This window comes from Alexandromys fortis, unplaced genomic scaffold, assembly GCF_014885135.2.
Source record: "Alexandromys fortis isolate MF-2015 unplaced genomic scaffold, M_Fortis_MF-2015_v1.1 scaffold_133, whole genome shotgun sequence".
Lineage (NCBI taxonomy): Eukaryota > Metazoa > Chordata > Mammalia > Rodentia > Cricetidae > Alexandromys > Alexandromys fortis.
In genome coordinates, this window is record NW_026068030.1 from 4,270,425 (window position 1) to 4,297,983 (window position 27,559).

General features: G+C 41.3%; 1 protein-coding gene across 1 annotated transcript in view; it reads left to right on the plus strand.

Moving 5' to 3' along the window:
• Cntnap2 (contactin associated protein 2) overlaps positions 1-27,559 on the plus strand; it is a 1,600,222-nt gene that overhangs the window by 1,270,716 nt on the left and 301,947 nt on the right. The window contains exon 17 of the mRNA XM_050164469.1: positions 9,208-9,378. Coding sequence (XP_050020426.1) covers positions 9,208-9,378 — 171 coding nt within the window. The remainder of the gene's footprint in view (positions 1-9,207; positions 9,379-27,559) is intronic.

Below are 27,559 nucleotides of genomic sequence, written 5' to 3' on the forward strand. Positions count from 1 at the left end.
TCAAGGAAGAAATTAAGAAAGAAATTAAAGTCTTCCTTGAATTTAATGAAAATAAAGAGACAACATACTCAAACCTATGGGACACGATGAAAGCAGTGCTAAGAGGAAAGTTCATAGCACTAAGTGCCCACTTAAAGAAAACAGAGAAAGCATACATTGGGGACTTAATGGCACACCTGAAAGCTTTAGAAAAAAAAGAAGCAGAGGTGCCCAGAAGGAGTAGAAGACTGGAAATAATCAAACTGAGGGCAGAAATCAACAAAATAGAAACACAGAAAACAGTCCAAAGAATCAATGAAACAAAAAGTTGGTTCTTGGAGAAAATCAACAAGATCGACAAACCCCTATCCAAACTAACTAAACAACAGAGAGAGAACACGCAAATAAATAAAATCAGAAATGAAAGGGGGGACATAACCACAGACACAGAGGAAATCCAGAGAATCATTAGATCTTACTATAAAAGCCTGTATGCCACAAAACTGGAAAATGCAAAAGAAATGGACATTTTTTTAGATAAGTACCATATACCAAAGCTAAACCAAGACCAGGTGAATGATCTAAATAGACCTGTTAGTCGCGAAGAACTAGAAACTGTTATCAAAAATCTCCCTTCCAAAAAAAGCCCAGGACCAGATGGGTTCAACGCAGAATTCTACCAGAACTTCCAAGAAGAGCTAATACCTATACTCCTTAACGTATTTCACAATATAGAAACAGAAAAGTCATTGCCAAATTCCTTTTATGAAGCTACAGTTACCCTGATACCAAAACCACACAAAGACCCAACCAAGAAAGAGAATTACAGGCCTATCTCACTCATGAATATCGACGCAAAAATTCTCAATAAAATACTGGCAAACCGAATTCAAGAACACATCAGAAAAATTATCCATTATGATCAAGTAGGCTTCATCCCAGAGATGCAGGGCTGGTTCAACATACGCAAATCTATCAATGTAATCCACCATATAAATAGACTGAAAGAAAAAAACCATATGATCATTTCATTAGATGCGGAAAAAGCATTCGACAAAATTCAACACCCCTTTATGATAAAGGTCTTGGAGAGAATAGGGATACAAGGGTCATACCTAAATATAATAAAAGCTATCTACAGCAAACCGACAGCTAACATTAAATTAAATGGAGAAAAACTCAAAGCCATCCCACTAAAATCAGGAACAAGACAAGGATGTCCACTCTCTCCATACCTCTTCAATATAGTGCTTGAAGTTCTAGCAATAGCAATAAGACAACATAAGGGGATCAAGGGGATTCGTATTGGAAAGGAAGAAGTTAAGCTTTCGTTATTTGCAGATGACATGATAGTATACATAAGCGACCCCAAAAATTCTACCAAAGAACTCCTACAGCTGATAAACACCTTTAGTAGCGTGGCTGGATACAAGATCAACTCCAAAAAATCAGTTGCCTTCCTATACACTAAGGATAAGGAAACAGAGAGGGAAATCACAGAAGCATCACCTTTCACGATAGCCACAAAGAGCATAAAATATCTTGGGGTAACCCTGACCAAGGAAGTGAAAGATCTATTTGACAAGAACTTCAAGTCTTTGAAGAAAGAAATAGAGGAGGACACCAGAAAATGGAAGGACCTCCCTTGCTCTTGGATTGGGAGGATCAACATAGTAAAAATGGCAATTCTACCAAAAGCAATCTATAGATTCAATGCAATCCCCATCAAAATCCCATCAAAATTCTTCACAGATCTGGAGAAGACAATAATCAACTTTATATGGAAAAACAAAAAACCCAGGATAGCCAAAACAATCTTATACAATAAAGGAACGTCTGGAGGCATTACCATCCCTGACTTCAAACTCTATTACAGAGCTACAGTATTGAAAACAGCTTGGTATTGGCATAAAAACAGAGAAGTCGACCAATGGAATCGAATAGAAGACCCTGACTTTAACCCACAAACATATGAACACCTGATTTTCGATAAAGGAGCTAAAAGTATACAATGGAAAAAAGAGAGCATCTTCAACAAATTGTGCTGGCAAAACTGGATGTCAATCTGTAGAAGAATGAAAATAGACCCATATCTATCACCATGCACAAAACTCAAGTCCAAGTGGGTGAAAGACCTCAATATCAGTCCAAACACACTGAACCTGATTGAAGAGAAAGTGGGAAGTACTCTACAACACGTGGGCACAGGAGACCACTTCCTACGTATAACCCCAGCAGCACAGACAGTAAGGGCCTCATTGAATAAATGGGACCTCCTGAGACTGAGAAGCTTCTGTAAAGCAAAGGACACTGTTGCTAAGACAGAAAGGCAACCCACTGACTGGGAGAAGATCTTCACCAACCCCACAACTGACAAAGGTCTGATCTCCAAAATATATAAAGAACTCAAGAAACTAGACCGTAAAAGGCTAATCAACCCAATTATAAAATGGGGCACTGAGTTGAACAGAGATCTCTCAACAGAAGAAGTTCAAATGGCCAAAAGACACCTAAGGTCATGCTCAACTTCCTTAGCGATCAGGGAAATGCAAATCAAGACAACTTTAAGATACCATCTTACACCTGTCAGAATGGCGAAAATCAAAAACACCAATGATAGCCTTTGCTGGAGAGGTTGTGGAGAAAGGGGTACACTCATCCATTGCTGGTGGGAATGCAAACTTGTGCAACCACTCTGGAAAGCAGTGTGGAGGTTTCTCAGGAAATTTGGGATCAACCTACCCATGGACCCAGCAATACCACTCTTGGGAATATACCCAAGAGAGGCCTTATCACACAACAAAAGTATATGCTCTACTATGTTTATAGCAGCATTGTTTGTAATAGCCAGAACCTGGAAACAACCTAGATGCCCTTCAATTGAAGAATGGATGAAGAAAGTATGGAATATATACATATTAGAGTACTACTCAGCAGTAAAAAACAAGGACTTCTTGAAGTTTGCAGGCAAATGGATGGAAATAGAAAACACCATCCTGAGTGAGGTAAGCCAGACCCAAAAAGAGGAACATGGGATGTTCTCACTCATATTTGGTTTCTAGCCATAAATAAAGGACATTGAACCTATAATTCGGGTTCTTAGAGAAGCTAAATAAGAAGGAGAACCCAAAGAAAATCATATAGGCATCCTCCTGAATATTAAACTTCATCAGGCGATGAAAGGAGACAGAGACAGAGACCCACATTGGAGCACCGGACTGAAATCTCAAGGTCCAAATCAGGAGCAGAAGGAGAGAGAGCACAAGCAAGGAACTCAGGACCGCGAGGGGTGCACCCATACACTGAGACAATGGGGATGTTCTATCAGGAACTCACCAAGGCCAGCTGGCCTGGGTCTGAAAAAGCCTGGGTCAAAACTGGTCTCGCTGAACATAGCGGACAAGGAGGACTACTGAGACCTCAAGAACAATGGCAACGGGTTTTTGATTCTACTGGACCTATTGGTTTCGTGGGAGCCTAGGCAGTTTCGTGGATGCTCACCTTACTAGACCTGGATGGAGGTGGGTGGTCCTTGGACTTCCCACAGGGCAGAGAACCCTGATTGCTTTTTGGGCTGACGAGGGAGGGGGACTTGATTGGGGGAGGGGGAGGGAAAGGGGAGGCGGCGGTGGGGAAGAGACAGAAATCTTTAATAAATAAATAAATTAATAAAAAACTGGACTTAAAATTAAATTCTGCTCCTCAGAAACTAATTCTAGGAACTCTGTGACTGGAATTCATTGGTCAGATAACATAAGAGGCTACTGAAGAACTTGGATGTGTATGCAGATGTAGTGTCACAACTAGTGACTGCCTGAAGCCTATAGTGACACTGAGTGCGCTATTATAGTGACACTTGGTTCCCTGTCCCAGCCCTCTCTGTCACTTAGCTAGAGATGCCACCTTGCTTCCTCTGGACATGTACAATAAGCCTGGCCTGCCATGTGTTTATTTAAAAAGCTTCTCCCGTGATGAACTCATTTTCAAGCTTGACGAGCTCTCAATGTCAAGCCAACGATTGTGCCATGCCTCTGAGGACAGTTGCTCCCGCCCAGAGTTGCACTCCTGAGCCTTTCCACCCACTTCATTATTCTTTTTTTTTTTTAATTTATTTATTTATTATGTATACAATATTCTGTCTGTGTATGTGCCTGAAGGCCAGAAGAGGGCGCCAGACCTCTTTACAGATGGTTGTGAGCCACCATGTGGTTGCTGGGAATTGAACTCAGGACCTTTGGAAGAGCAGGCAATGCCCTTAACCACTGAGCCATCTCTCCAGCCCCACTTCATTATTCTTTTACTGTTGACTGACCCTTCTAGTCTCAGGTGCGCATTTCTATTCTGTATCACACCTTCCCTCTCGGTTTCCAACGTTTCCCCCTTCTCCCATCTGTGCTGACCCAGTCCCTACCACCTGCTGTCACTCACTCCTTCCCATCCATATTATGACTTGGTATTCTCATCCCTTGTGCTTCTCCCATCCATAGCACTGACCTTGACAACAAGTTCAAATTGCGACTATTTCAATAGCCTGAAGGTTATGAGACCATCAGTCTTGTAAATGCTTGGCATTGTTCAACGAAGTCTACAGGGAATAACAGAAATAAAGTCATGAATGAAGAAAATTATGATGTGCTGGTAGAATCAGTGTCTGGTTATCTGTAGGTGCTAAAGCAGCATTAGCCTTTATTGATATTTATTTAGCATCTTTAATATTCTGGGTACACATAAACAACATTTAGACCCATGAAGAGTTTACATATGGAATTAAAACTAGATATAAATGAGGAGTGACTAACCACTTACTCATTTATTTAACAATTATTTATCGAGTACTGACTATATTCTGAGGCCAAAGGTTATGGAGATGAAATGGTTTTATTCCAGCTTCCACGGAGCTTATGGTTGACTAGGAGCGATATAAACAAACAGTAATAACGCTATCACTCCTCCATGTGGAAGGCAGTGCACACCGGGGAAAACTCAGAGTCCCAGCGTCTGAGCCACAGACTTTTCAGGCAAGACTCAGAGAAGGTCACCAGGGTCTAGAACATCAGCATTCAACGCTTTTCCTTTCTACACACGCACTGAAAGTGAGCTCACAGGGCTAGAGAGAGGATTCTGCAGTAAGAGCAGCACTGGCTGCTCCTCCAGAGCACCTGCCTTTGATTCCCAGCACCCACATGGCAGCTTACAACTGCCTGTAACTCCAGCACCAAGGAATCTGATACCCTCTTCTGTGTTGGCAGGCACCAGGCAAGCCTGTGGTGCACAAAGATACATGCAAGCAAAATATCCATACACATAAAAGAAAAATAATAATATCTCTTCTTAAAAGAAAGTAAACTCACATCCCACTAAGCATAGTTCCTTATTTGTTCTTGCTGATACTTCATTTGTGTGTCTCTGTGTGTGTGTGTGTGTGATACACTTTAACTAAAGTAGACATTTAAAAAGAAGGACAGTAAACCAGCACAATGACTCAGTGGGTAAAGTGTTTGCTGCATAAACCTAATGAATTGAGGTCAATCCCCAGATGCCATAGCAAAAGAAAAAAACTGACCCTCAAACGTCATCTTCTGACCTCCACACCCATACCATAGCAGGTGTGTATCTGCACAAACACACACACACACACTCACACACATGCATACATACACATTAATATACCACACACACACTGATAATAAATAAAATATTATTTAAATAAACTAAATAAAATTTATTTAAATATTATTTAAATTAAATTAAATAAACAATATAAATGAGCTGGGATATCCTCTGCTGTTTCAGTCTATCCTCTCTTCCCAACTCCTGTGCTGAAAACAACTGTGATCTCAGCAGACCAGGGCAGAGCAGAGGCCCACCTGCTGCTAAAGAGGAGTCTGGATTTGATTAATTCATTCGTAGATTTGGGACAGTCATAAGCAGCAAATGTAGCATGTGACAATCCAGACCTTTCCAGGATCCCGGGAAACACTACTAGTACAAGGTTTGGTTTCCCTATGAATATGCCCATTCAAGGAGCCTGGTAAACACCACAAGTACAAGGCTTGGTTTCCCTGTGAATATGCCCATTCGATAAACTGAAATAGATAGAAGCTGCTTAGTGAGCACAGAATAGAACAAATGGAATTGCCATCTGTAGAAATGTTTCATCAAACAAGAAGAGCTGATTGAACTGCCCTGCTCATCTCTGAGTATATTCCTGTCGGAATAACTAGGCCTGGACCTCAAATAAATACTGACATGTTTTCCTTTTAGCTTTCGTTTTCCTAGAATCACTTCAGACAACTGCCCTTCTGTTAATGGATCGCCACCTCAGATAATAAGAATGTACTTGATTAGATTGAAACTTGAAAACATTAATTACATTCCTGTCCTGGGGATTCAACCTAAAGAGAGAAAGAATTGCTCTGCATAAGGCTGGAGGAACACAGGGACTGGAATCCTGGCAGACTCTGAGGTTGTTAAAGGGCTTTCCCTACTCAGAGCCAGCAGAATCCTCCTGGCCCCAGGAGATACATCTTCACCCACTTCAGCTTTGGGGTTCTTCTTGGCTTAGGTTTTCTCAAAGAAGTACTAGGCTTCCTGGTCGCTGGGACGGTGCCCCTCTCTCCCTACATGGAACAACAGGTATGGACCCAGGAAGGAGGCTCAGCCCTTGGATGACAACATCGGCATTGGGGACAGTACAGATCCTTTCTTTTTCCAGTATTAGCCTGCCTGCTATCATGATCTTTGTTTTTCCTAAAAATGAACCCATAGTCTCCTCCTGAAAGCTATGAACAGTTAAAACACAATAAACTAAAACTATACAATGACTTTCATTCACCTTAAGAGCAAGCAATCTTCTACCCCCAACATTTCTTCTTTGAGGTAGGATCTCAAGGAGCCCAGGCTGCATTCTCCTCCTCCAGAGAGCCAAGAATGGCCTTAAACTTCTGATCCTCCTGTCTCCACATCCTGGGTGACAGGCATGAACCTCCATTGCTGGCTATGCAGTGCTAAGGGTCAAAGACATGCTAGGCAAGCACTCTCCTAACTGAGCTACAGCCTCAACCCTTTACAAATCTTTTGACTCTCGTGAAGACACCTACAAATGTATTTTCTCTGACTTATCAGTTATATATTATCTACTAAAATAGTTGAAAGTGATACCATTATTCTGGAACAACTCCAAAGAATAAGAAATATTAGGAACTATTTTATGTCATCCATTCAACCCCTTAGCCAATGTGTATTAATTCCAATGTGAAGAATATGACAAAACTCAAGCTTAACCAATCAGAAATCATCAGTCAACTTTTGGCCGTATCTATGGATTTGGCAGCTGAATTGCATTCCAAAAATAATTTTTAGAAGCTAGAAACATGGCTCAGTTTATAAAGAGCTTTTTACTCAAGCATGAGGACTTGAGTTCAATTTCCTGGACCTTTATAAAATAAAAGCCAGGTATGGAGGCACACATTTGTAATCCCAGTACTGGGAAAGCCCAGAAAGGTTCCCTTGGGCTCACTGGCCAACCAGCACAGCTTAGGCATTGATCTTCAGCTCACTGACTGCCTGCTCAAAAAGGCGGGGCCAGCAAGATGGCTCAGCAAGTGCCACATGAGCCTGGCCATCTTAGTTTGACCTTCCAGCCTTCAGGACACACAGAGAGGTGAAAAGAAAGAGTCGACTCTGTATAGAAACATATGCCAACTTCTCCCTGTTGTTATTGTCTAAACAATCCAGTATGCCAATTGCATAATGGTGTTCCCATTGTATTAGTATTACAAGGAATCTGCAGCTGTGTACAGCAGGATGTGCATAAATTATATGCAAGTATTTCAAGATTTTATGTAAGGGACTTCCATTCTCTGATTTTGATATCCACCAAGGTACTGGAACTAAACAAAGGATAATGGGAATCAACTGTGTTGTCTCTGTTTTGTTTCCATGAACACATAAGTTTCTCTTCTTGCCCTCCCCAACTGGTGGCATTAAGCCACTTACAGTCTGGTGTTGCTTTATTGAGAAATCACTGAGGTGGCTCACATAAACTCATTAAAATTTTAATGTGCGTATCTATAATGCATTTAACTTTAAATATTCCATGCACTTATCTGGATGTCACTACATCCTAGATGCCTACAAAAACAAATTGCACTAGTGCGGTAAGAAGGTAATTTAATATCTGAGCAGAACAACACTGCATGTTTAATTTAAAAATATAGCTTAGGAATAGCAGTGCCAACATAAAGTTACCTTTGTTAAAGAATAGTAATTGGATTTAATGTCTCATATATACGTGGTTTTCATTAAAGGAAAGAAAGTGAAGTTTATGTGTGAGCATAAACTAATGAAGTGAGCTCAGCTCACCTGTTGTGCCCTTCAGACAACAGGTACAGCATACACCATTAACACAGATTGTAGAATTAGCATAAAGCTCAAAGCTTTAGTAAGCTTCAAAACACAACTACGTGTTTTGATCTTTACCTGGGATGGTAAAATGTGCACGTTAGAAAGGAGTCTCCACAAGAGATCATGTTGCAAGTCAGGTCATGGACCCATATTAAATTCTTGATCCACTTGTCCTGATGGAATCTGAGTAAGTTGGTTTGGAGTTTTGTTTATGCTTTGTACATTCTTCTTGAGACACTGGCCACTCTGGCAGGCAAAGGTTGGGAAGGATGGATCATGCCTTCCCAGGAGTTTATGGTGCTGATTGACTGAGGGTACCTGGGTGAGTTCAGATGGCATCTGATTTCAGGCTCTGGTGTCCCAGGACCAAAGATTACACCAGGTCCTCATGATTAGAAACAGGAATTCAGAGAAGAAGAGCAGTCCCAAGAACGAAAGCATGCGAATGAGCTAAGGGAGTAGCTGCATGGGTTATAAGGCCCTTATAGGGCCTTTATAGTCCCCACTGCTCCCATGTAAAGAACCCTGTGCATGCTCGATTCTTTAGATGAAGCTCAAGGAAAGAAAAGTTTCCAGTCTTGCCCGGCAAACTGGCCCCTTTCACATACAAATCTTGATATTTCAGACCCTATTCCCCTGCTACCCCTGGAGCTCTCTGCACAACTCGAAGGCAGCTCCTCTGAAGAGTCTCTGCTCCCCCAACAAATGTTAAGGGGAGCATGGCTATTGCCCATAAAGTCTTAGTAAACTCAAGAAATACAGCTGTTATGTCATTTCACTAACCAAGGTTAAATTATCTTGTCTTCTCTCTTCGTCCCACAGGAAATTATTGGAACGCTGCCTCCTTCCCAAATCCTTCATCCTACCTGCACTTCTCTACCTTCCAAGGAGAAACCAGTGCTGACATTTCTTTCTATTTCAAGACGTTAATCCCTCGAGGAGTGTTTCTGGAAAATCTGGGGAACACTGACTTCATCAAACTGGAGCTGAAGTGTGAGTATCTATTTTCTGTCAACATGGTGTGGCCACTCTGATCACAGAGATGTCTCAAGAAAGTTGACCAAGAAGACAAGAAAATACTGCTCTCCTAATGGCAGGAGAGCATGCAGTAGGGCTCCTTGTTTAACGTGCTTGCTTTCCAGGGAAGTAGGTCAAGAGTGGACAGAGGTGTGTAACCAATCAGAAGCACAGAAAGTAGAGGGACCAAGGTGAGGAAAGCAGAAGGAATATATGAAGACAGCATGACTAAGGCAGTCACAGATCAGTTAGCTGATGGAACAGAAGACTGGTGGGTGCTTTTCTCAATGAAGCTCTGCAGCCACACCTTCCGAAAAAGTGTAGGGTTATAATTTGTTTAGCCAAGGACATAGAAATGCGGAGTCAGGCCCAGTTGGCCTTGGATCCATCAACTGTGTGGAACGCTCTACTTTGGGGCTGCCTCCATGGGAAGACAGGCCAGGCAAATCCACAAACAATTCTTGGCTCACCAAGGCGCTTGTATCCTCGGGGCCCAAGTTTAGATTTAGAAAGCTCTAATATGCAGACCTCCAGGTTAAATGGTTACTTGCTCTTCTATGTGCTGAGATAAGTCAAAATCATGTGTAAAACCCTGCACCCAGTCTTCTGCCAGATCTCAGCCCCGGCTGAGTATATCAGACCAGCTTCCTCCCCACAACCTTACCCTTTATGTTCTCTGTAATACTGTTGGCTTCTGCCTCTGTTCCAAAAATAATCCCAAGTCCATTTCCCAGGATATCTGAGCTTTTTCTCTTTTTGTACTTATACATATGCAATGCACCATTTTAAAAAGATTATCTCACATAAACATTTTTTTCTGTTGAAATCCCACTGGGTTCTCTTTTTAAATGATAGATTGTGACATAGCAAAAATGGGTAAAGATGTCAGAGAATGAGTTTCAGATTCAAACCCAAATTTATGATTGACTAACCTAATCTCTTTGGATTCCAGTTTTTTGAACTATAAAATTATGATGTTAATCTGGGGAGATTGTTCTGAAAACAGGGAGCAGATATTTGTGGAGAATGTCAGTGTCTAGTAAGTGCCAGAATTATTTCCCCAAGGTTGCTCATTGTGCTGCAGGGTTTCTCAGTTATGACAGGATCTTTCTCAACCCAGTTGTACTGGAACCAGGGTCCTAAGGTACCAGATGCTTGGCTGTCTTAAAGATCAAGCTGAGACAATGACTCCAAATACATTGTCTCAAACCAAGGAAGGTTAAAGATGTGCACTTTCATGGGAGTATGCACAGCAGACGCAAAATTCACTAAGAATTAAGAGCAGTAAGAAATGGAGGGAAAGTGACAGAAATTCCTGAGAGGAGAGATTTCCAAGAGAAGAAATGACTGTCAAGTTCCTTTGTCCAGGGGCTTTTACAGGGCCATGGCAGATGCTAGACAAAGGCTGAAGTACTGCCTGTTGGTTTGGCTAGATTTCTGGGCTATCATGACTGAGTCAGTAGAGACCCACATGATCCAGTCTGTCCTGCTGGACCAGTCATGAAAATGATTCTGTGTTGTCCACGTACTGTGCATCTCTGACTCCAGCCTCGTTAGTTATTGACCTTGACTGTCAATAACTGTCAGTCATTTGTCCCGCATCACTACCCTCAGACTCTGCAGGTGCCCCAGAAGTCGTTAATTATACCATACTCTCTTTATTCTCATATTTACATAGTCAGCTATAGCTTTCCCATGACAGAGAGTGAACACAGCCCCAGCCACCAAGATGTAGCTGCAGTCTTTCTTGATTGTCTCATAGCTAGCTAGCTGGTGGTCTGAGGTAGTCCCCTAAACAAAAACTCATTGTTAGAAGCCATCCTTGCTTATATTGAGTTTGTTGCAATCAGCTTCATTAGAATCAAGAATTTAGGAAAGGATAATAATGCATTAAATACGTCCCTGGGGGCTTTAGGGAAAGAAACAACTGGTCTGCCATCACTGTCTAAGATCCCTGTCTCTCTCCTTCTCTGTCTAGCTTAGTTATCTCATATTTAACTACAGGCCTCCTTTTCATCTTCCTCGCTGGTCCAGACCTAGCTGTGTGAACCCTTCACCTTCCTTTAACCCCAGCCTCTGTTCTCGCTGCAACAGACCTGGGCAACTTGCACTTTTTTACCATGGGCAAGATCTGATTAAACAGAAGAATGAAAATAGTCTGGCCCTAGAATTAAAACTAATTAATTTATTGATTAAAATGCCCTCTCTACTGAATTAGGGCTCATAATTATTAAAATGGGATTTTTCATTTCCTTTGGTTAAAATTAATTTAATCAACTATGTTCTTACTTCCACATCCGTTAGATGACATATTAGAAATATCCCATTGACAGCTCTATATTTGAAAAATTCTATAATTTTCTATAATGTTACTTGTGTTCTCTGACTTTTATCTGCTTGTATTTGGTAGAGTCATGTCTGGATAGGAAGGATGATAAGCCGAATTCAGAGAGAGCAGGTGTCTTGACTTTCCACATGTATCAAAGAATTTCATTTATTTCTTATTGAGGAAAATCTTCAGAGATGCTTGCATTAGGAGCCCCGAGCCTCGCCTGCTGCACTGGGGCTCCTTTCTTGCAGGTCTTCCTGCACTATGCGAAGTGTAGTGGAAGGTGAATTACAGTCTCCATCTGGTCATACCACTGATATTTTCTGTCACATAGTTCATACGGGGTGAAGAAATACAGGATCTTTAAGATGGAGACTTGAAACAGTCTCTTCTAGAGCCTCCTGTACCTTCTAAACGTCCGTAAAAGTGAAAATATTTCTTAAAGACCCCTGGCTGAAGACAGTAGAAACCATCACTTTGTGTGTCTCCACTAGAATTCAAAGTTACCTTGGTGTGTTCTGTGCAGCAGGGGATGGCAGATGTGTGAACATGAGAGAAACACACTCAGTGTAAGTAAGAAGTGCTTCTGTGAAGCTGTCAGCTCTTAAGAGACACTGAGGCACAAGCTAGTTTATCGTGTACATGGGCCTATAGTGTTTCAGCCTGGGAAAGGGCTGAGCCAAGCCGTCTTAAATGTGTCCGTGCTCACAGATTTCACACAACTGTTAAAGCACTTTTGTAAAAGTGAAAGGAGTGGTGCTATTTTGTGCATGTGTGACTAAAATCTCCGAGGACAACCGAAAAGGGGAATTATTTCGCTCCACTCAAGATTTCATAGAGTTAGTGTATGGTCAGGTAACCACATACACTTGGGCCGAACGTCACAGCAGAAAGAGTCTGTGTCATTTGAAAGTCCTGGACTTGAGAGATGACCTGGAAGAAGGGAAGGGGCATGCTGCAGAAAGGGGATCAGGGCAAGATAGAGCCCCAAGAGCAGCCCCAGTGGCCGGGTTCCTTCTATAAAACTCCTCCCAATAGTGCCATCAAATTACAATCCATCAGGAGATTAATGCATTCATTAGTTCAGAGCCCCCAGGATCTAATTGTCTCTGGAACCAAAATAGACACACACAGGTGTACTCTACTTAATCCAGCCAAGCTAATAATGAAGATTAACCATCAAATGGTATTATATCAGCTGTTTGTCAAGAATGCAGATTAAGCTGGAGAGATGGCTCAGCGGTTAAGAGCATTGCCTGCTCTTCCAAAGGTCCTGAGTTCAATTCCCAGCAACCACATGGAGGCTCACAACCATCTGTAATGAGATCTGGTGCCCTCTTCTGGCCTTCAGGCATACTTGCAGAAAGAATATTGCATACATAATAAATAAATAAATAAATAAATAAATAAATAAATAAATAAAATAATGCAGATTAAGACAGACAAGGTAGAAAGGTATCTCCCGAGGAAGGGATTGAGTATATAATATGTGTAAAATTTCTTAGGGGAGGGCATGTTTACAGGGTTGACGATCCTAGTGAGTGAGCTGTAGGAATGACATGTCCCACTAGGATAAAAATGATAGCCCTCGGCATCTAAGCAGCAGGATGCAGTGGCTTTGGGCCTAGGAGGGTTTGCAAAGGCCCTAGGAAAGGAGTGTGCATGCATCTGCACAGGACCGAAAGGAAGGATCCCTGGAGGAAATGTGACTGACGCCTGGTCTGGCGAGTCCTCGCAGCCTAATATTTTAGATTGGGCTTCAATCTGTTTACTCATCTAATTGGTTTTTTTTTCTACAAGCAGCATGGAGGGGGAAAGCCTGGCATGGTTGACACTTGCTAGCACCTTGTTTGTCACAATTATTCATTTTGACTTTTCTGTGTTGGATCTCTGGGATGGTGGGTAAAGAACTCCTTCAGTAGCCGACTCCCAGAGGGCTCAGGCAGTGCAGTGCTTTGCTGCAAGCAAACTTTGTTTAAACGCCCTCTCCTTTTCCCCCATTTAGTTCGTTTGTCTTTCCGATAGGAATTTAAATGTTGTTTCTCTGCGTGTGTCTCGGAGGAATTTTGTCACAGTGCACGCCTGCATGTTGCTTTCCAGAATAGCAGCCCTGTTAATTAACTACATTGTGGCCTTCTGTCAAGAGTAGAGGATTCTTGACTCGGAGAACAGTGAGCTTGTGTACCACAAGTTAATGAGATGTCATCAACATCCTTTGCACAAGCAGAAAAACCCAAGATAAAATCCGAGTGATCTTACTCATTAGCGTATTTTAAGGTGAAATTTTGACTGTTTCTCGCTTACTGTCTAATGTTTATGCATTCATCCAGTGAGTTTTGCCTGGATGTTGACTAAGCTGCTGGCACTGTTACAGGTGCTGAGGGAGCGTGCTCAATCACACTTTCTTCCCTCCACACATGTGACCATTTGGAAAGCAGGCAAGTGAATAGTGGTTGTATATTACCAGGCCAACTCAGTCTTCTTGGGTCATTTTGACTCTAGCCTTATTTCAGACTCTTTAAACAAATCATGTCCCATTCTAATAACCCTCTGAAATGGACATACGGTTCACATATCCACTTTACAAGTGAGGAAACTGAGGCATGAGGGGAGGATGGTCACACAGCTACAAAGTGCAGAGCTTGGCTTCCACCTATTGCCCCTGCCTTAGCACTGTGACCTTGGCAGCGCTCCACCTCCCTCAAGGGGCAGACTGCCTGCGAGTGCTGATGGAGAATATTAAAGCTGACTGGAATGACAGGCTCTTCCCAGGGAATGTAATGCTTTAATTAAATTTTGATGGATGAGCAGGAGTCGATAAGGTAAAGACGAGGGGAAAGCAGGAATCTGGAAAGGAAGGGCGGGTCAGGATAACACCAAAGGAATGAAAATATGGAGGACTGAGCCAAGAGACTCAGAAGGGAGTGGGGCGGTAGGCAGTGTCTTGTGTATCAGAGCGGCAGTATGAGAGCCAGAAGGTAGGCAAGTTTCATACAAAAACAATTATCCAAACTCTACAGAGAAGGAAACTGAGGCACCCAGTTACTCAGGTGATTTTAGATATGATAGTTTGGGTTCTTTAAACATGATAAATTAATGATAACAATGGACATAAGTTATTAAAGCTTTCAAGAAAGAAGCATGAAAACAGTTCTGAGAATGGAAAGGGGACGAATCAACACCAAGTTGAATCGAAAAGAGCAGGCAGAGGAGGTAGCTTAGCTGAATGGAGGAGTCAGAGAAGGAATTCCTAGAGGAGACAGTGTAAGAAAAGGCTTAAAGATAGGGAACGGGGTGCCTGTTGGGAAAACTTGGTATTGTGATAACAGGAAGTGTAACCTGATTCTAAATATAAACAAATATTCATATCTAGCCAGTATTTATTGAATGCTATATATGTACCAAAAGAACACAAGGAGAATACTGTATCCCAAGAGCACACCCATTCTAGTGGGTCAGACTGTCAATATCTGTTGCTGTAAAACAATATTTTGTTTGCATGTTGTTTTGTTTTGCTTTGTTTTTGTGGTGTTAAGAATCAAACACACAACTCCACACACGCTAGAGAAGTGCTCCACCACTGACCTACACCCTCAGCATCAAAGTAATATTCTTAATGGATGAAATGAATATTCGAAGTGTAAACAACATGCTGCCCTGGGTACCAGGTATCTTACTGGAGAATAAGAAAAGTTCTGGAGAAATGGTATCACTTTAACCAAGTCTCAAAATAAATAAGACAGAACATCCAGTACCAGGATGCAAAAGAAAAGAAAAACTGTAGCATCATAGGTAGCGTGGACATGGCAGATGGATGTGGCTCAATCACACACCAGCGCTGTGAGGGCAGTGAGAACACTGCCCATATGTTTCGAGGACCACAGCAATGCCTGACACATGGGAGGAACTGAATAGACATTCATTAACCGAATAAAATGAATGAATGAGGTACTGTTCTAAGAAAGCATCACAGAAAAATCTAAGCAGAGAATGAGATTGATGCAGTTGAAGAGCTGGTGGTCAAATCAAGAAAAATGCCTTGGGGAAAAAGGAGTACAGAGCATCGTTGCTGAACTGCTGGAGTTTAAGATGTTACAGGAAAAGTGGTCTGAGCCATAAGAAAATCGGAGGTGCATGTTCTGACCATGCTAGTGGAATGAATGGAAGGCGTGTGTCAAGGTTGTGGAGGGGTTGAGGTCCTCCACATCACTATCAAAATCTTTAACCGTGAGAGAAGGAAACAGTCCAGACAAGGAAGCTCCTCCAATGATGACAGCCATGAGAGGTCACAAATGCATCCGAGGGCATCCGAGGGCATCCGAGGGCATCCGAGGGCATCCGAGGGCATCCGAGGGCATCCTAGGGCATCTTAGGGCATCCTAGGGCATCCGAGGGCATCTTAGGGCATCTTAGGGCATCCGAGGGCATCCGAGGGCATCCGAGGGCATCCTAGGGCATCCGAGGGCATCCTAGGGCACTGCTGAATGAGGGCTCTGGAGCCATACAACGGAAAGAGCACAGAGAAAGGAAGAGTAGGCACACTGCTCCTGGCACAGGGTATGGAGCCTGGGACCGGCTACTGCAATGTGGAAGGTTGTTATTAGGATCCTATTAAAGTGGACTAACTATAATGAGCAGCGGGAAGTGTTTCCTAGAAATAAAGGTCTTCTTTCAAGGCCAAAGAAGATATTTAAACAAAATTTCAAAGGAAATTTATGAACGAGATGAGATTTTTGAAGGGAATGATTATTGAACAGGAAACAGTCACACGAGCAGCAATCAGAAAACCGTGAAAAACTTTAGCATAAGCTCCCACGTTCTCCGAGTTTGAGGTTTCTCAGATATCAGGATGAGTCAGAGAAAATATCGGCCGTTAAGAGACACATTTACTCGAGAAGTGTGGAGGCAGCAGTCTAATGCCCTACTAATCGTAGGCAGGGGTATTAAAGAAAACTGCTCGTTTCCAGCGTGCGGCCTTCGGCAGCACGCGCGCTAGGAAGCTACGGAGGAAGAAATTGCTCTGCAGTATGTAGAACGGGATGAATCAGAAGCAGTAAATTAACGGCAATTCATGTACCAGTACTTCAGAATTGGAACAATTTTTCGATGTTAAAAAGAGTTTCATGCATGTAGAAGCAAGGAATGTGGAATTCCACTTACTGGGCTGTAGGCTATGGGCCTTATTTAGAATGCTTCTTAAAATGCCATGGGTTTTTGCTGATACAAGCCAGGTGTTCATACCTGGATTCTTCCTTTTAACTATTCAAGCCAACCCAGACTATGGACATGAATTTAGGATGAATTTGAGCATTTCTGTCCCTTTGCGAGTATAGCTATGACTTCACTTTGTATTCAGGATTCAAAATCTGCAGAAGAGCTCTGGACTGGTCATTACTATGTATAAGAAAAGAATTACCCTTTCAAAAACTTTTTAAAGTTATAAATATTTACTCACAAGACTTGAAGATGTTTTCAATTCTTCTAATTCTTGTTCTGGGTTTTTTTAGTTTGGATTATGACTAAAAAAATCTTAGCATGGATTAAAGATAAGATTACATTTTATTAAAGCTATTTGCATGCCAATAATATTAGGAGATGAATACAGAAACAATCAGCAGATGCAAATTGGATTGTATTTTTCCTGACTTCTTCACTATTTTCAGCTAATAAGAAAGCTCTTTGCACATGTGACATAGGCATGTTGTGATGACAAAGATAAATTTTGAATAAATTGTCCCCTAGATATGAATTTTTTGCTGTTACCTTAGGGTCCACCCATGCCTGCTAGTCTGTCACTTTCCAGACAAGGCTGGGGATTCCTCCTAAGTTGGTCAGATGTAACTACCTCTCTGGAGAATTTGTGGTCTTGACTTCTCTCACCATTCTTTAGAGGCAACTTCAGAAAACAGCCCAGCTCTTTGGCAGACTCGCATGGCAACCCATGTCACTCAGTAGCCTCTCTTTTCCATCATGAGCTAGTAGGCTTGTTATCCTTGCTTTTGTACTGCGACAGAGGGTAACATTCTTTCTCTCTATCTAAGGAATGAACACATTTGGAAACATGAACACATATGGAAACATGTGTCCAGCTCAACATTGACATTTGTGTGTTTTGATGAACTAAAAAAAGAAATCTTGCTGTGAGAATAATCTCAGAGGACAAAATGTTAATGAAACACTTGACTTTCTAAATAAGAAAGAAAAAATAAAACAGGATTCTCAGCACACCAGTCCGAAGCCATTTCCAGAATTTTCAGTCTGTGTCGTGTTCATATGTGAAGTCAGTTGAAGCTAGGCAATTTGTAACGAAAGGCCCTTCCAGCCTTCGCCGCTCTGCAGACCCATCAGTGACCCCCAACTGTGCATGACACTTCCCACCTTCAGCCCCCAGAGGACTCATGATTAATGAGGCCTTCGCTGGTCCTACAGTGACTCGCAGGTCTCCTAGCTGTACCCAGAAGGTGTATTTCCCAGAACTAATAATACGTATTTGTAGAAATTCCAGTGGCTACCATTGATGCTTGGTTATAAGTGACACTAATGATCCCCAAGAATGCTCCATAAAAGACTTGAGCTGAGCACATCAAAGTAAAAGTCAGCCTCTACCCAAACACCTTCTCCTGTGCTTCCTACTCATTAACATCATTGTTCTCTGCATTACCCATATTTGAAAACTCAAAGTGATCATTAGGTTTTACTTCCCTCTCCATATTGGGCGGGCAGTTTATCTTGATAGAACACTGTATATTGAAACAGAATATTGTTGTTCCTCCTGGAGCCTTCACACCAGAGCAATACTAGACAAAGCACTGGTTCTATCTTATTACAGTGAGGTAGATGGAAAATAGATGCAAAGCTAGTAAAACCACAAACTCCTTTCTCTGTCTCGCAAGATGGCTTTGTCCCTTGACATCCCTGGATCCTTGACTCAAATTGTCTCTGTGTGTCCCTCCCTCCGGTACCTTCCTTTTGGCATCTGCCCTTTCCATTGCAGCACAGGTTCTATAAATCTGATGCTAATATTCTGTTCTTATAAGTCATAATGATTTCTCATGCCTTGTAAGATCATCTTCAAACCAGTAAGACCACGGCTTTCATTTCACTCTTCAACCCTCTTTGCGCTGCACACATGTTCCTTACCCATGTGCACTGGATGCCCGAGTTCACCCAACTCCTGCAACAAGCATTCTCTAGCAGCTTCCTGAGACTGCCTGCTGGTTTGCCTATTCTGGAATTCTCCCTTCTTCCCTGATTAGGTGATCCTTATCATATAAAAGTTTTTTTTTCATTTTCTTTGCATTCTTATTTAAAAGACAAGATAGAAATAAGGTAGCCTTCGTTTTCCTAAAACTATAAAAATTCTGTAAGACAATCAGTTTGGTGCATTTCCTAGAAGACAGCCGGCATTCTTATTAATGAATATTTTCTTATAGTGTCTGTCTAGATGAAGTATAAATTGTATGTCAGTAATGCAGAGAAATAGTTTTTCCTTCTATCTCACTGGATCAGATTTTAGTGTTTTCTCCACTATTTCCTATATGTGTAACTCATAAGATCTTTTCCTTTGGAACACTAGGGCACATTATAGTACACACACACACAGAGAGACATACATACAAACCATGGCTAGCATCAGCCTGCTTATGAACAGTCAGAAGACTATGGGTGTACTACAGGAGAAGCCAAGCATGAATTTGCACATTCTAAGGAAGAGACAGGAAAAACAGTGTGTCGTTATTGCTCAGTAATAAAGGAGTAGATTGGCGAGAAAAGTGGGACGGGGCATGTGAATGTGAAGCTGTAATAAGGTCGGGGCCTTCCATCTGCCATTCTAAGAGTTAACAGTGTCTCTGCAGGCTCAATATTTTCATAAAAACAAGGAGAGGAGGTAGCACTGCAGCCAGTCAGTGTGCATTGGCAATGCCGGGGGATCTGATGCAGCCAAGGATGACACTCGGGACCAATTAATTCAAAGCTGGTTTTAAAATAAAACAGGAGAAGATACAATAAAGCAGGGGTTGAGCTTCATTTAAATACAGTGAGTGACTGGCATAGATTACTTGAAACAACTCAAAACCAAGAAATATCTCAAGAGGCCAAAAGCAGCTAAAGGTGAGTACAACGACGTGAGGCTTTTTTGCAAGTCATGAGACGACATGATGTCATTAAAATCTTTAAGGAAAACATTAGCCAACCAGAAAGCCTAGAAAAGGTTTTCAGAAATGACTATGTTAGGGAATTTGTCTTTCTTAAAGATACATTGCAGATATTAGAAGGTAACTGTTAGTAACTGTCCCCAGAGGGGAGAGAAAAGTTTAAGTCTTACCGGGAATCTCAGGCTAAAGCAGGAACCCTTACAAGCTAGAGCACTCTGCTAAGCTTCAGCACAAGCCCCTACTTTACTTTTTGAGACAGTCTCTCAAAGCTCCCCAGGTAGCCTTGAACTGACGGCCCTCCTCACGGTGGGCCTCCAAAGTGGCTGGAAGATAGGGCTGTGCCCTCAGTCTCAGCTTTCTTCAGAACTGGACGTTAGGCTCAGGTCATGGCTGAAACAGACTCCTAAACTTTCAAGAAAAGAACATTCATTTCGGTCTCAACCACATTTATTTTATCATTTTTGTTTTCATTTTCTAGTGTAGGTACTTTCTAATTTATAAGGAAATTGAATTCTAGAAGTCTCTGAGTTGGTTTATGAGGAGATTGAATTCTGGAAGTTTCTTAGTTGGGTGTTCAGAGCACAGAATGTATTTTTCTACAGACACACACACTAAAAACAACACTCAAATTCCATAACCAGCCATAAAGCATATTGGCCTCCAAACTGCAGGGGCCAAATGGAGGTAGGGCCTGGGGTCTGGAGGTCACATGATCTAGAATGGAATGCTGAAGAACAAAACAATTGCTTTCCATGTTTCTGAATCTTGAGCTTGTACTCAGCACACTTGCCAATATGGGGGGGGGGGTGTTTCATAGGACCTTAGAGTATTCACAACACAGGCCTGGAAGCACTGGGGACACAAGGACAACTTCTTCTGTTCTGCCCTAAGGGATCTCACTAGGCTTCTTTGTTCTATAATGCCTAACAAATCCCACTCATCCATTCAAATATAGGATTTCAACATCAGTTTTTAAAGAAAAAATGCATCTTCTCATTTAAAACTCTATACTGGAAATAATGTATCATTATATTACTTTCATGTTATCAAAATTCTAGCTATCTAGGGAGGATAATCTAATATTTGGGAAGGTATCCTCTTTTTTAAAATGGGGAAAATTTGATAAAGCCATGAAAGAGTTAGGAATAAGAGATATTCTTATTTTGGAATAAGGTAAGTTGCTATAACAAACACCCAGTTTCATCGGCTTGATGGGAACCTCTATGGCTGCCATGCACCAGTCAATGAAGAGATTCCACAGGGTGAATTAGAAGTCCATCTTCCTTCTGTGGTATGGTTCCCCTGTGTCCTAGTGCCTGGACACATACAAATCCAGCTGGCAGGCAAAGAAATAGAGTCCAGGAGTTGCATTCTCCTTTCTTAACCACGTTATCCCAGAGAAGCACACATTCTTTTGTTCTTGGTCTCTTGGTAAAAACTTGTCATGTGGCTCTGCTTAAATGTCTGGGGCCTGAAATGCAGCTCCTGCCTGGACAGTAGCTCTGCGGGGTAACTGAGGGACACAGTTCAGGAAGAATGAGCAGCCACAGGGGCTAGGACACCCGGAAGGTGAGCCTGAGTTTCACCTCAAGAAATCCAATAGGCTTCCAGAAGATGCAGCCTTTGCTTCACCCTAAAGACAGCAAACACATAAACACAAGCTCGGTGATGTGGGAGTGTCATATATCAATCTGTTGATTTCATTGGTTAAGTTATAATAAACCAACTGCTTGACCTCAGCTTAGAACATAGATGGGAGGAGTAAACAGAATAGAATTCTGGGCGGAAGAGGAAGTGAGGTCAGACTCTGCTCTGCTCCCGGAGAGACCCGACAGCTCTGCTGGAGCAGAGACGCCATGCTCAGCTCTCCCAGGCAGATGCACGCAATGAAGCTCCTCCAATCCCGGATGGATGTAGGCTAGAATCTTCCCGGTAAGCGCACCTTGGGGTGCTTACACACATCATTAGAAATGGGCTAGTCCAGGTGCGAGAATTAGCCTGTAAGGGTTAGAGTTCATGGGCCAAGCAGTTCTTAAATGAATACAGTTTGTGTGTTGTTATTTCGGGCATGAGCTAGCCAAGCGGCGGGGTGTTGGGGACGCAGCCCCGCCACCGCTCATATTTCAACAGCTCGGGACATTTTACAGAGACAAAAGAAGTTGGGGAGGTTAATCATGGCACACATAAGCCACCGGAAATCACAGAGCCAAGGCTCTAAACAGTCAGAAGATGCCTTTCTTTAACGAAATGGCCCTTGACCCAGCAGTGTTAGTTTCACAAGGGGAAGCTAACTAGATCCCGAGCCTCTTAGGAAATTACTCATTTTTCTTGTCTGTGTGGATAGTGTTAAAATGATCAAATTTGGTTTTCTGCATCTTTGAATTTGATTCCTCTGATGAGAACTGATGCGAATTCCAAATGACTTCTCGTGAAGAGTGTGGATGTTTAGTATTCTGTGAAGTCTTTCTGGGTGAGTGCGACCAGAGCCCATGAATAATAGAAGTGGTGCATATCTGTCGAGTGTAATTATAACAGTGAATTATGCTCGTCCCACGTTTTGCTTCCTGTATACATTAGTTTAACACTGGAACACGCTGGCTAAAGACCTGTGAGGATATTACTCTGAAAATAGCACGTCCTTGTTTTTAGCCTTTTACTTTGAGGCAGAGTCTCATGCAGCCCAAGCGAGCCTAGAACTCAATGTGTGAAAGAAAATGACCTTGTGACCTTGAACTTGTGGTCTTCTGCTTTGCCATCCCATATATTGGGATTGTAGCGTGAACTATGAGACTTAATTTGCCTAGGATCCCAGGAGGCCAGACAAGCACGCTCCCAACTGAACTACACACCCCCAGCCCATTGTTAGCCAATTTAAGTAGAAAAAAAAAAATCACATCTGATTTAAAACATATTTCATGGTAGGGTTTAACCACTTTTTTTAAAAATTTTCTTAAGTTTCCAAAAGTTAGAAGTATAGAGAAATGGTTTCATTTAAAATTCCTCTAGGGTCTGGATTTAAATGAAATCTTGTTCTCTGCATTTTGATTAACTAATTGCCCTGATTAAATGCTTGTTAAAATGATAAAATTGAGTTGCTTAAAATGCCACCCATCTTTGCAAAGGAAAGTGGATATTATTAGACTGAACTTTAAAAGTATACAAATATTGTTTTTATGTTGATAAATGACTTAAAATTCAAAGAAGCAAAGGACTTTTAAAAAACTATAATTCTGTATTCCATTATATTTGAATTACCATTTGGTGCCTACATTCCTAAATACTTTTCTATTCATTTATAACATTTTCTCTGCAAAATTGAGATTATGTGAGTCATAAAATTTCATAACCCAATTTTCATATAGGAATATGTTAGAAGCATATGTCAGTTTTTTAAAGTTCTACAACAGTGATTTTTAACTTGCGACAAGAGTCACGTTAAAATGCCGAAGAAGGATATAGTTTGAAAGAATTAAATATTACATTTAAAGCACAACAATAAAATAAAACTAATGTTTTTGTTATACGCCTTCTTAAGAGTCCGTATTGGCTGCTAACAAGTTAGTCTGATTTTCTGGAGTCTGTCCTGTTAGTCACTGGCCTTCTGCCGGACGATAAATGTGCTATTACATCAGCAAATGGGGGCACAGGTTCAAAACGATTGTTGAAGATGGCACCTCAACGACTAAGTATTCCTTTTACCAGAAAATTCCTGTTGCTGGGCTTAGCTCTCTTTTACTCAATTTTTAAATGTCATCCATGAGTACCATTTACATCATTTCCACCCCACAGTCTCCCCTGTCCAAGCCCACCTGTGCTCTCCCAACTCCTATTCAAATCCATAACTTCTTTACTTTAATTAATTGTGTCAAATGCGCATGTAGCTCCCCGAGTTCATCAGTACTGCTCATATGTTTAGGGGTTACCACTTGGGATTTCAGAAAGTATATAGGGCTGCATTTCTGGAGAAAACTGGTTTTCCTTCTCTCGGCAGTCATTAATTGCCTGTAGCTAATCACCTAGGGGCGAAGCCTTGCGGAAATTCCCCCCATCACCACCCACATATCAACTGGTGTGATTTTGCAGGTCTTGTTTAGGCAACCATATTGTTGAGAGTTAATGACTACAGCCTTCCTGTCATAGATAGGAGATACTATCTCACAGTAGACATCCTGCCTGGTCCTCTGCCTCATACAATCTTTCCTCTCCTTTTCCCTGCATGTTTCCCAAGCCTTCCTGTTAGGATTGTAGCTGGGGATGAGCACCCTATGGCCAATTATTTTCTGCCCTTTGACCAGTTAGGGAGGGATCTCTGGAATAGTCTTCACTTGCTTCTAAGAGAAGCTATTTAATGAGGGATTAAAGCTGTCCTTCCCTGTGAGTATACGGATAAGTATCTAAAATACAGTAGAAATTTTATTGGTTGGAGAAATGGCAGTAGTAAGGTATGCACTATGGTCTATGGCATTTTCCAATCATGGGTAGTTGGTAGGTGTATAGTACTAAGCATGAATCTCCTCTTTTTGAGGACTGAACCTTAAGAACAATTAAGCAGCTACTGGTTGCTCTCAAAATAAAAGTGCTACTATTGCACTACTGGAGATAGCTTGCTGGGGTGTTCCTTCTTCTGGATCATAGTTTCTAACACCAGAACGCACTATTGATGGCTTTTTTCAATTGGCAGCTTATATAGCACCTTCTGTTAATATCAGAGCAAATCTGTGTAGAGACTTCCAGGTCAATTCCTCCAAAATGCCTGGTATCTTCAATCATACATATGAGATTTATATGTGTATTTATAAATATACATGCATATATATTTAAATTACATACATGATCTATATATTTAATCATTATATAAATCATATATATGATCTATATATTCAGTCATATATATGCCATATACCAAAATGTGTGGTATCTTCAATCATAGGGTTTACCTTCAAGTTCTTGGAGGCAATCAAGGGCACTGACAATAGCCTATATTATTTTGGGAATTTCTTGTATTCTCCAAACCAACAACGTAAAGGAAGGTTTCTCATGCCTGCCAGGCACTGGAGCATTCTTTGGATGCCGTATGGCTCTTGGAGAAAGGCACATCATCCTAAATGGAGAAAAACCTAAAGTTACCTTGTTAAAATCAGAAATGAGACAGGAGTGAGTACTCTCCTCACTCCTTTTCAATGTGGTGCTTGAAGCCCCAGCTGGAGCAGTAAGATAAGAGAAAAAAAATTAAAGGGATACAAATAGAAAAAGGTGAAGTCTACTTACCCCTATTTGCAGATAGTTTAGCTTTATATATATGAGAGGTTCCAAAATTTTCACCAGAAAACTTTTATAAATGACTGACACTTTTAGCAAGACGGCATGCCACACAACTTATCATTAGTCTTCATGCATACCAGTAAAAAGCATGCTGAGAAGTGATTATGAAAACACTCAAATTCATGATTGCCCAAACATATGTAGAAATAAGCCTAACCAAAGAGGTAAAAGACCCCTACAAGGAAAACTTTAAATCTCTGAAGAAAGATTCGCAAAGACATTAAAAATGGAAGGGCCTCCAGTGACCCTGGATTGTTCATGGAACCACAAAAAATCCCAGGAATCCTGAGCAAAAAGGATATGCTGGAAAAATCCTCCCTCTACCAGACTTAGAGCTAAATTACAGAACTATAATCATAAAAACAGCATAGTACTAGCACCAAAACGGACGTGTAGATCAATGAACCAAAATAGAAGATCCAAATATGTGTGTCCAGTTATAGCCATCTGATATTTGATAAAGAAGTCAAAAATACATTCTGGAGAAAAGACAGCATCTTCAACAAATAATACTTGGAAAATTAGAAGCCACATGTAGAAGACTAAAATTTAACTCATACCAAAAACTCTGCAGACAAATCAATTCTAAGTAGATCAAAAATCTCAATGTGAAATCTAAAATAAAAACTTCCAGAAGAAAACATGAGCTTAACTGATATTTTTTTTACAAACTTTAGTATTCCCATTTTTGTTCTTAATTCTCCAGTGCACAACACAACAGCATACTGCAAATCATCCTGCATAGAATACTATTGCTGTGTGTGTTCACAGACATACAGAAGCCAGAAGTCAACACTGCATGCCTTCCTTCATGGGTGCATGCCTTCCTTCATGGGTGCATGCCTTCCTTCATGGGTGCATGCCTTCCTTCATGGGTGCATGCCTTCCTTCATGGGTGCATGCCTTCCTTCATGGGTGCATGCCTTCCTTCATGGGCTTTCCACCTAAGAGTTTTAAAGGCAGGGTACTCTTGCTTCTGTTGCCACAGCAACAAACATAAGGGAATGTGGAACAGGGGACTGTACTGGAAAAGAGCTATGAGGATGACCCAGTAGAACAGTGATGCTGATGGGTGAACCTTTGCCCCAAGCTTCCTCCATCAGTGCACTTGACACAGGTATGTGAGGCCATCCTGAGGCAGAAGTTGGTAACCAGCTTAAACAGACCTGAAACTGTTCTCTCGAAGGAACTATTCTAGGAGAAAATCATGTCCCCTTAGTTCGCTAAATCAGAAAAAAAAAAAAGTAAATGTAGCTGTTTGAACTGTGTACAAACTGGTCCTAAAAGACTTCTTCCATGTTTCATATATGCCGACTTTAGGGAGACAAAATGTTTATTTATGCAATATATACAGAAAAGCTATGTGCTCAGCAGACACGGTCAAAAACAAAGAGTGTTTGTGAGGGGTCATTATCATTATTTAACAGTTTCAATTTCCAGAGCAGTGCTTTGTTCAAGCAGTGTGTGGTTGACACAGCCATCGGGAATTGGTGAACTGCTTTCTGCCATTTCTCAGATGTGCAAATACATGACCTCAAGGCTCTAACTCTTCAAACAGCTTTCACGGAACACTTCTACTAGGAAACTTCCGACAATGAGCTTCAAAGTCCTAGCATTTTTTAACATTTGACCCCTAGGTTCCTCTAATACCCAATACTGGTAGAAGATTAAGAACAAATTAAAGTAATCATAACTAGTGGAAAACGAACCAAATAATTTAGATTGGTTATATCTCTCTTGCTGTAATTCAAAAGCAGAAAGAATTTTTTCCATTTTATTAGAATTTATTAATTGTATAAACTACTGGATTTAATTATGATACTTTACACATGTGTATAATTTTACTTTGATTATCTTCAATCCCTGTTTTCATAGCCTACCCCCTACAACACTGTTCCCCTTCCTCTACCTCCAAGCCATGTATTATTCTCTATTGTTCTTTTTCCTTAATATTATTATACATATAATAAATGTAAATACATCTTCCATTTAGATAGATAGATAGATAGATAGATAGATAGATAGATAGATAGATAGATAGATAGATAGATAGGATAGGGATTTATGTTTATAGTGCTAACCACTTGGGAATGGAGAACCAATTAGAGGCTCTTCCCTGGGGAAGACTGATTCCACCTCTCTCAGCACTCATTAATTGCCTGTAGCTCTTCATCAAGAGGTAGGGAGGAGTTCTCCCGTCCATGTCAGCTGGTGTTAACACCCACTCAGGTCTCACCATTGACGTTTGGAGTCTGTGTTGACCCATGCAGTGGTTTTGCTTTCCCCATCACCCAGCGCTGTTGCACTCTATGGCGTCAGTGCATTTGCTATTCCAATGGAAAACAAAACA